The sequence below is a fragment of the Haliotis cracherodii genome, unplaced genomic scaffold (assembly GCF_022045235.1).
Source record: "Haliotis cracherodii isolate W230 unplaced genomic scaffold, xgHalCrac1.p SCAF_19, whole genome shotgun sequence".
NCBI classification, from domain to species: domain Eukaryota; kingdom Metazoa; phylum Mollusca; class Gastropoda; order Lepetellida; family Haliotidae; genus Haliotis; species Haliotis cracherodii.
The window spans coordinates 16,058,136-16,068,669 of record NW_027266274.1 but is presented as its reverse complement, the minus strand read 5'-3'; the positions used below and the strand labels follow the sequence as shown (position 1 = coordinate 16,068,669).

Here is a 10,534-nt window from a genome sequence, read left to right as displayed (position 1 = left end):
TCTACTCAACCGTTATAAATATCATAGCTTTGTATCGTCTAAACGAGTTACTTTTAGTGCGTTGAAATCATGCCCGATTAATCCTGAACACTTATTATGCATCTCAGACGCTGGATATTAAATTGCTTCAGTAATATTTGTTTTCGAACTTAAATTCTTGTCGTTGATAATTTTCCATCGTTATTAACTCATTCCAATTCAAATACAAGTCTGTTTATCCTTATCCAACAAGGCACTTACATCGAGGAACACATATATACACGTTTATTTCCGTTTTGTGTATATCATCTGCATTTTTAGATTATGTTGAGATTACACCAAGACCGTTTCCCTGCTTTGAATAGTATTCCATTTATATCTTGGTGTGTCAGCTTGATGTGAGAGGAAAGCCTGAAGTGAGGGATTGTCTCTAAGTCGGGCCGGGCCGGGCCAAGACGGGCTAAAGTTGTTTTGGCCAATTACTCCATTATCGGCGACCATACTACCATTATTGATGCAACATACATACATGACATAAATGAACAACCACCAACCACAAACGTGCCACATAATTAAGTAATTCGGAGTAAATCGTTAAAAAAACAGAATGTGGAGCTGTGTGTAAGCGCTAGCGTCGCTGATCTTGGTAACATGTAAAAGAGCAATCCTTAAACGAAATAGGATTTGAAACGTATCAAATACTTCTAGCTATCGTGACACAAATTTCGATCTATCGGCAGATGGTTTACATCTATAGGATAGTACTAAGTAGATACCACTTAATTATGTGACTGATCATCGTATTTACAGTAGACACGTTGGTTAAAGTAGACCTCTGCTCCCCATACTCTCAACAGTCTCACAAGTGTTCGGACCGACTTGTCCCGGGCTGTCAAAATAAACTTTAAACACACATATGTATTATCAAATGTGTTTACATCTATAGGCGAGGATAATATCTATCTATATACCACTTTATAATGTCACAGATCGCTGTATTTAAAGAAAACAAGGTGCTCAAAGTGAAGCCCTTTTCCCTCTACATTCCCAACATAGCCTCTATCAGAAGTGTTTGTCTTGTGTTGGGTCCGACTTGGCCCGGGCTGTCAAAATCAACTTTAAACACACATATGTATCATCAAATGTGTTTACATCTATTGACTACCGGTAGTATTATATTTACTTATATAACACTTTATAAAGTCACAGTACATCACATTGAAAGAAAACTGACCCGTTAAAGACAAACTCTTTTACTGTATTTTCTTTGGAAAATCTCTGTCAGAAGTGTTCGTTCCGACTTGGCCAAAATCAACTTTAAACACATTAGATTAGTATTATATCTACCTATATACCACTTTATAGCGTCCCAGATCGCGATATCTAAAGTAAACAAAGTGCTCAAAGTGAAGCCCTTTTCCCTCTACATTCTCAACATAGTCTCTATCAGAAGTGTTTGTCTTGTGTTGGGTCCAACTCAGCCTGGGCTGTCAAAATCAACTTTAAACACACAGATGTATCATCAAATGTGTTTACATCTATAGACTAGTATAATATCTACCTATATACCACTTCATAGTGTCTCGGGTCGCGGTATTTAAAGTAGACAAGGTGCTCAAAGTGAAGCCTTTTTCCCTCTCCATTCCCTATCAGAAGTGTTTGGCTTGTATTGAGTCTATGTAGAATGCAGAGGGAAAAGGGCTTCACTTTGAGCCCCTCGTTTTCTTTAAATACCGCGACCTGTGACATTAAGTTGGGCAACACATGCTACAGATATTCTCTTGAGAACATACAGATAAAAGTGCTTTAGTGAATGAGTTTCCGTTAAACGCGGTGTACTGTGACATTATAAAGTTATATATCGGTAGATATGATACTAGTCTATAGATGGAAACACATTTGATCATACATCTGTGAGTTTAAAGTAAATTTGACAGCCCGGGCCAAGTCGGATCAAACACAGACCAATCACTTCTGATAGAGAGAATGTTCAGGGGAAAGGGCTTCACTTTGAGCAACGTGTTTTCTACCGCAATATGAGACACTAAAGTGGTATATAGGTAGATATAATACTAGGCTATAGATGTAAAGTATGTGTTGTAATTTAAGAAGTGCTTTGACGGTTATTAACACGTGTCGTCTCAGCCCTATGACATTCGCGAATATCCACTTGCAGAAATCATCTTGTGTTGGTTTAACATGAATTAGTAAAGGTTAATGAGGGATGCCAAACACGTTAATTAATGAAAGAAGAGTAGTCAAAACACTGTCATTTCCTGACAAGGACATCACACCCCTACACGCTAAGGTCGGTGAGAAACCTTCTCATCAAAGAAAGGAGACAGTCACTTCACTTCACTTCTCAGCATCCATCTCAGCATCCACTCGCCCCGTGCAGACGTGTCCTTCCTAGCTCGCAACCCACGCTCTACCATGAGAGATATCGCTCTATCGCTACCGTTGCCATCCTGGAGCCCTTGCTGGCTTACAGAGTTGGGGACTACTCCCTCCGGACTTCGTACAAGTCCAACTCTTCCACCCTCTCCATCTCCTTTGACCTAGGTCAAAAGAAAAGGCCTCTGGGTCAAAGCTCCGGCCAAGACCAAGCCAAAGGAGAAGAAGACCCCGGCCCCTACCCCTGCTGCACCACGCCCGGTACAGAAGGCCAGGCCGCCTACGGTGATGAAGGCTCCACCAGTCGCCCCCATGGAGATCCAGGAGAGCCTTCCCATCACCCCTTCGCCCCCGACAGCTGCACTGGAACTCGCTCCCCTCGAATCCAGAGGGGAGGAGCCCTTTCGCACGCCTGTAGGGACTGGCCACGGAAGGAAAAAGAGAAAGAAGAGAAGTATCTTCTCCCCGGACTCTCCCCCCTCCCTCAACACCAGCCAAGACCAGACCGACCCGGTCCCGGAACAAGATGTTGAGGTAGACGTCCGTGTCCACCTTGCACAGCAGGCAGACCTCATTCTGGAGCAGCACAAGGACCACCCTAACCCCTGCTACCAGAATGAGAGCGGCAAGATATATCCCAGCAACCGCCCACGCCCACCCTTGGTGCTGGTGCAGAACTGGGGTGAAGAAAGATTCGAACACGAGATTCACAGCAACCAGGATCTCTCGGAATTCCTGGTTGACTGTGATCTCCCAGTCAGTCCACTCTTCATCATCAACGCCGCCGCCCGCCTCACCACTGCACTGTTCCGAGCTCTTCCTCCCGGAGAGCTCGACCTAGCCAGGAGGCTCCTGGCTGGGAAGAAGCAGTAACTTCCTTCGCCACACCAGCTCGCCAGCCGACGCCGTGCCTTCCCACGCTTGAACTCCACTCAAAGAAAGGAGACAGTCAAGACACTGACTTTTCTACGAGGACTCTCGGTATGTAGTCATAATTATCAGTTTATTACATTGCTGCAGATGCATTTTGATTCAAACTCAATTAAATGAGCAAAACTATACGTTTCTGGACACTTGAGATCTGCCTAGATATTCACGTTTCGTTTTATTATTCTTTAATCCCTTTTAGTATTACCCGCTGGCCCGGCCCGGCCCGGCCCGACTTTTCTTGGCCTGACTTTTAGGCAATGCCACGCCGGTGCCCAGGCGACTCAGGGCTCAAGGAACTCGTGGGCAGGAGATAACACATTGTTTCGATTTCTGTTGAGATTCGGTCGACGCCCATTGCATTGTATATGTACAGTCATTATTTGTCAGGAATGTAGTATATCTAAGCAGTTTTGAGGAAGTTACGATATTTGAATACTGGTGTGGGGTGTAAACTTCCGGTATGAAATATTTTGTGATGTTCTAGTGCCCCGAGCCTGATGAGGGCACTGTGAGGGCAAGAAAATTCCAGTAGCTACTTCAGCTGTATTTAAGGAGACCGTAACATGCCTGTCGCATCTCTATCACACATTTCTTTACAACCAGACCAGCTTTCGTGTGAGGCTCACCCATCACCCCTGAATTTCTGCCTAGGCCCGTCTCGGAAGTTTGAACGCTGTCGCGACTGGGTAAATAAACAGATTTACCACTGACTTGTATTCTAATTGTATTTGATACTGACCACTGCCCTCATATTGTTTTCCTGTTTAATATTGTACTACTACTCTATTGTGTACCGCCATTGTAATTGCCGTGCAGTAATGCCTATTGATGTGTCAACCTAGTTAATGTTGTAATACATTTGTTGATTGATTACCACTTGTTGCTTGTTTATTAGTTTCACACTAAATTCTTTATTGTACGGATTTTTTTTTCAATTTTGGAATCGACACATAAGAGTATATATATTGTTATCAGGACAAGATATGTTAAATTCCTCCAGAAAAAGAGTTCCATGAATGGAAGCGTTTTTAATCCTAGTGGGGCTATTTATTTTAATACTAGGTCGTCTCCGTGGTCTAGTGGTAGAGCGTCCGTCCGGAGAGCGGAAGCTCCGGGGGTTCGATCCCCAGCCGCGTCATACCAAAAGACGTTAAAAGATGGTATTTGTTGTTACGACTGACGGGATTAGGTGCTCAGACTCCCTAACGTGGTTGATGCATGTCGCTGTATCCAAATTGCCTGGATCGATGCTCATGTTGCCAAATTATTGGATTGTCTGTACCAGACACGATTAACTACAGACCGCCGTCATATTCTGACAGGTGTTCTCGGGCGTCGTATGCAGGCTACATGATGCGGGCGTAAAATATCTGCATTCGCCCACTCAGCATCGCGCGACTCCCTTGCCCTTGCGTAACAGTATGTTTATTTGTTTGTTGTTTTACGCCACACTCAGCAATATCATTGTTCGAAATACCTGCTTGCCCGACTGTCCGAGACGGGTTGATTTCAACTCGGGCTGCCAGATTTTCAAATTCCCACTGCCCGACGGTCGGGTTATATTTCATATTTGAAAATATTCAAAATATTTCCCGATGATCAGCATTAATTCACATGTAAAGATGAATGATAAAATGTAACCAAAAAGAAACCCCGTTAGCTTATCCTGAGAAACATATGATTATAGTGGGCAGGCAGGTTTTGGTCAGGGCTGGCAAGTATTTCAGCTACCCTGAGTTTCATACCCTGGCAATATGGGAACGTGCATATCTAGGCAGATCTTAAATGTCCAGAAACGTATAGTTTTGCTCATTTAATTGAGTTTGAATCAAAATGCAATGTAATAAACTGATAATTATGACTACATACCGGGAGTCCTCGTAGAAAAGGCAGTGTCTTAACAGTGTCCTTTCTTTGATGTGAAGGTTTCTCACCGACCTTAGCGTGTAGGGGTGTGATGTCCTTGTCAGGAAATGACAGTGTTTTGACTACTCTTCTTTCATTAATTAACGTGTTTGGCATCCCTCATTCACCTTTACTAATTCATGTTAAACCAACACAAGATGATTTCTGCAAGTGGATATTCGCGAATGTCATAGGGCTGAGACGACACGTGTTAATAACCGTCAAAGCACTTCTTAAATTACTCCACAATACGATGCTCAAAGCGAAGCCCTTTTCCCTGTATATTCTATCTATCAGAAGTGATTGGTCTGTGTTCGATCCGACTCGGCCCGGGCTGTCATAATAAACTTTAAACTCACAGATGTATGATCAAATGTGTTTCCATCTATAGACTAGTATCATATCTACCGATATATAACTTAATAATTTCACAGTACAACGCATTTAAAGGAAAATCATTCTCTAAAGCTAGTCTATGGATGTAAACACATTTGATGATACATATGTGTGTTTAAAGTTGATTTTTACAGCCCCGGCCAAGTCGGACCCAACACAAGACAAACACTTCTGATAGAGGCTATATTGAGAATGTAGAGGGAAAAGGGCTTCACTTTGAACACCTTGTTTTCTTTAAATACAGCGATCTGTGACATTATAAAGTGGTATATAGATAGATATTATCCTAATCTATAGATGTAAACACATTTGATGATACATCTGTGTGTTTAAAGTTTATTTTGACAGCCCGGGACAAGTCGGTCCGAACACTTGTGAGACTGTTGAGAGTATGGGGAGCAGAGGTCTACTGTAAATACGATGATCAGTCACATTATTAAGTGGTATTTACTTAGTACTATCCTATAAATGTAAACGTTCTGCCGACAGATCGAAATTTGTGTCACGATAGCTAGAAGTATTTGATACGTTTCTAATCTTAATTCCGTTTAAGGATTGCTCTTTTACGTGTTACCAAGATCAGCGACGCTGACAAACAGCTCCACATTCTGTTTTTCAAGCGATTTACTCCGAATTACTTAATTATGTGGCACGTTTGTGGTTGGTGGTTGTTCATTTATGTCATGTGTGTATGTTGCATCAATAATGGTATGGTCGGCTATAATGGAGTAATTAGCCAATACAACTTTAGCCCGTCTTGGCCCGGCCCGGCCCGACTTAGAGACAATCCCTCACTTCAGGCTTTCCTCTCACATCAAGCTGACACACCAAGATATAACTGGAATACTGTTCAAAGCAGGGAAACGGTCTTGGTGTAATCTCAACATAATCTAAAAATGCAGATGATATACACAAAACGGAAATAAACGTGTATATATGTGTTCCTCGATGTAAGTGCCTTGTTGGATAAGGATAAACAGACTTGTATTTGAATTGGAATGAATGTTCATGAGATAATAACGATGGAAAATTATCAACGTCAAGAATTTAAGTTCGAATAAATTTATTACTGAAGCAATTTAATATCCAGCGTCTGAGATGCATTAACATAATTAGTGTTCAGCATTAATCGGGCATGATTTCAACGCACTAACAGTAACACGTTTAGACGATACAAAGCTATGATATTTATAACGGTTGAGTAGAAGTAATACCAGCTGTCAATAACGGGGAAATGAAGACTAATTGCTTCATATTATATCTACAAAGGGCTTGCGTGATAACTAATTTCACATAATGACAATGCTCGATGTGATAGAGATATATCTTTGATTCTGAACTTCAACGTATTACGACATATTTGAGTGCAATCAGAGCAATTTTGTGTGATAAACTGCCAAGACATATGACTTATTAACTCACAAACGTAATAGCTTCATATTAAATCTACAAAGCGCATGCGTGACAACTAATTTCATATTATGACAATGCACGACGTGTTAGAAATTTATCTTTGGGTACTCAATGTCAATGATAAAATATCAAATCCTATGACCAATTAACTAACAATAAATTATATGGCGTTGGCATGAGGTTTATGCTGGAGGTCCGGCCATGACCTTGGAGATGAAGTCCTCGTACTTGACGTTGCCCTCCAGATCCTCTCTCACGTCGGTGCACTTGATGATGTCGTCCATCTGGGTGTCGGTCAGTCTGTCTCCCAGAGATGTCAGAACGTGCCTCAGCTCAGCAGATGAGATGAAGCCTTGGCCCTCCCTGTCGAATGTCTTGAAAGCCTCCATGAAGTCGGCGTAGGTGCCTGTGTCCTTGATCTGCATGACGGTCTGGTAGATGGGCAGGAACTCCTCCAGTTTGTAGTTCTTCTCTCCAAACTTCTCCACACCTCCGTTCTTCATGATGGTGGTCATGGTAGGGTTGAGGCCCAGACAGTACAACATGTCGCCGGTCTTGGCAGCGTCGACGGCGCCATCACGACCATCCCAGAAATCGAAAAGGTCGAACACCTCGGTGGCTTCTTCAATCTCGTCCTTGGACAGTTTTATTTGAGGAGTTGCAGCCTTTGTGGGCTTTGTTGGTTTCGCTGTTTTGGAGGCCTAAAAGAAATTAATTCAAAATGTTTTGCAAAATTTGTATATCATACATTTGTATATGAAAAATAGAATGTGTTTTCTTTTGAAATCAAAATATGCGATGTGCCAGCATCCAGGGTTTTCTTCATTCTTAGAAAACAATCTCCGTGTCAAGTCTAAGTGCATATTCCCAAGTGTCTCAAATAACAATGAAAACCCACAGCATCTTAGGTGATTTCGAATTTCACATGTGTGCTATGACACCAAATTAAGTCACAATAGTACTTAAACGGATTTCTTCACATCGGCGTTAACTTCAGTAGAGCGGTCATTATTTTGAAAATAGTAAGAATATATGTGAGCTTGGTTCATGTCTGAAATGTTGTAATAATATGAAAAACAGAAATAGTGGACAGTGCAGTACGCGCAGTTTGTGTGTTGTATTACATACACCGACTTTGTCAAATTAAACACTGGAAATTATACGGTTTTTTTGGAAAGTTTACACATTCTACATTCTAAGTCTTATCAATTTGTGTACATGAATAGAATCAAGCACTGTTGGGGTTGAGTCCAGTCCGGGATTCGAACCCACGCTGTCAGAGTGAGACACCTAATCGCCAGCAAACAAAGTCAGCAATCTGACCCACTCAGCAACATGCTGACATAAACTGGAAATCCATGTGTCCAATGCTACCAGAAAATAGTTTGGTTTCTCTGCACATTACTGGGTGCCCATTAAGCATCCATGTCAGGACCTGTCAAGTTTAGTACCTATACTATCATGAAAAGTATACTGCTTACTCAATTAGCACAGACATCTCTGGCGGGTCATGGCTAGTTGATAAACGTATATCTTATGATCCCATTGAACCATAAAATAGCCGATGCCCTGTGTGGACCTGTTGATTAGCTAGTTTGGACCAGAGGCAACCATGACTATCCCGAGTGACATAATATGATGACATCATCGTAATGTATCTTTAACCAGCACTGACCGCCTCCGTCGTCTAATGGCAGAGCGTCCGCCCGGAGAGCGGAAAGTCCGGGGTTCGATCCCCAGCCGCGTCATACCAAAAGACGTAAAAAGATGGTACTTGTTGTTACCCTGTCTGGCGCTCGGCATTAAGGGGCTAAACAAGGACTGGTCGGCTCGGAGTCAGTATACTGTGTCTGAGTGGGATATTCATGTTAAACTGCGGCATGGTATCTCAGTGTGCTAGCACTATAAATCGGCATCAGTCCGGACTAGTACAAGGAGCCACAGACACACACACATACACGTGCATGCACGTCACTATATCATTTCCCCACATTGGAGGTTCCCCGATTAATGTTTGAAACACAGTAAACCACTGATTTTAGTTCGTAATAACCTTAGTTCGTTATAAGCGTATATAATCATATATACAACAAATGGCCGGGATTAAAAAATAAGTTCGTTTTATCGGTCAGTTCGTTTTAAACGTGTTCGTTATAAATGTAGTTTACTGTAGATTTGTGAACGTTTCCTGGATACCCAAGTCCCATATGTCTCTTCAAGCAAGATGTACTTTGGATTGAAGAGAACAGTATTAACAATACTTAACAGTATTGTTTTCATGATGTTTACCGATACTCTCGATTGTGTAGGCACAATGTTAACATATATATTTCATGTAGAGCCTTACCATTGCCTGTCTCTAAATATCAACATTATCAGACTGACTGTCAGAACAATAAGCGTTTGTTGATCATCACAATAATTTTCTGTTCAATTTGGAACATTAAAGAATAATAAAAGTATATGTGACAATATACAAGACTTACCATGCTGCTTTGCAATTGGCTGTGAGCTGCTTCTGTCTGACTGGAGAAAGTAGGTGTAGTGACTGTTCCTGCACACGTCTGTATATATACCTACCTTGACCGTAGCGCGCACGAGGGGTGCCCAGATGGTAGCAAGTATCTCAGCTGTTCTTACCTAATCCGTTCATTAATTGAGGATACAGTAATTACACACATTATATCATTATGCATGTGCAGGGGGGTGCACGGTCGGGGTCTCTGTGGTCTGGATATATATATCGGGGGAGGGGTGATCATGAGAGGAGGTGGGGTTGGTGTATGTATGTAGGTGTGTGTGTGTGGGGGGGTGGGGGGGTGGGGGGTGGGTATGAGGGGGTGAGGAGTAATGAATGTGGAAATTTATAGGGTCAGTAAATCGATGTTGTTTGCAAGTTTGCATTGATTTAACATTTTTCTGGTTTATAAACAGTAATACGGTGGACATTTGTTAAACTCGCTCGGGCTTCTATATTGTGGAGACACAGGTTTGACGGAATAGTACCATTCATAATAATAGAGAATAAGGAAACAAAGGGGACATAGAAAAGAAACTCACAGCTGATGAATATGCCTCGTGGCTAAAACAAACATTAATGTATTGCATAACGTAATATCACCCCATACAAGATCCAATATCTTGCAATAAGTTAGAGCTCACTTTGGCTTCCTCTTACATCGTATTTATGGATTTGTTGAGTTACACAAAACAGTGAGATTAGTTTGCATGTCTATCCTAAGTAGAAGAGTTATAGAAAGTTGGTAACTATTATCGAATGCGTTGATATAATAACAAGAACGATCACATATTAGACGCTTCAAAATACATTCAATTTAATATATTGAAGTCCTAATCTAGCCTGCGATATATTATGTGTATTACAGTCCTTGATCTTACCTGTGACATATTATGTGTATTACAGTCCTTGATCTAACCTGCGACATATTATGTGTATCACAGCCCGTGTTCTAGCCTGTGACATATTATGTGTATTACAGTCCTTGATCTAGCCTGC

General features: G+C 41.7%; 1 protein-coding gene across 1 annotated transcript; it reads right to left on the bottom strand.

Moving 5' to 3' along the window:
* Nucleotides 1–7,199: 7,199 nt before the first annotated feature.
* On the bottom strand, nt 7,200–9,538 carry LOC139467151 (myosin, essential light chain, adductor muscle-like). Its single transcript, XM_071248874.1, has 2 exons — nt 9,504–9,538; nt 7,200–7,718 (listed from the first exon to the last, which is right to left on the bottom strand). Exons 1-2 carry the CDS (start codon nt 9,504–9,506, stop codon nt 7,200–7,202), a joined length of 522 nt encoding a protein of 173 aa, XP_071104975.1. The 5' UTR covers nt 9,507–9,538.
* Nucleotides 9,539–10,534: the final 996 nt, after the last annotated feature.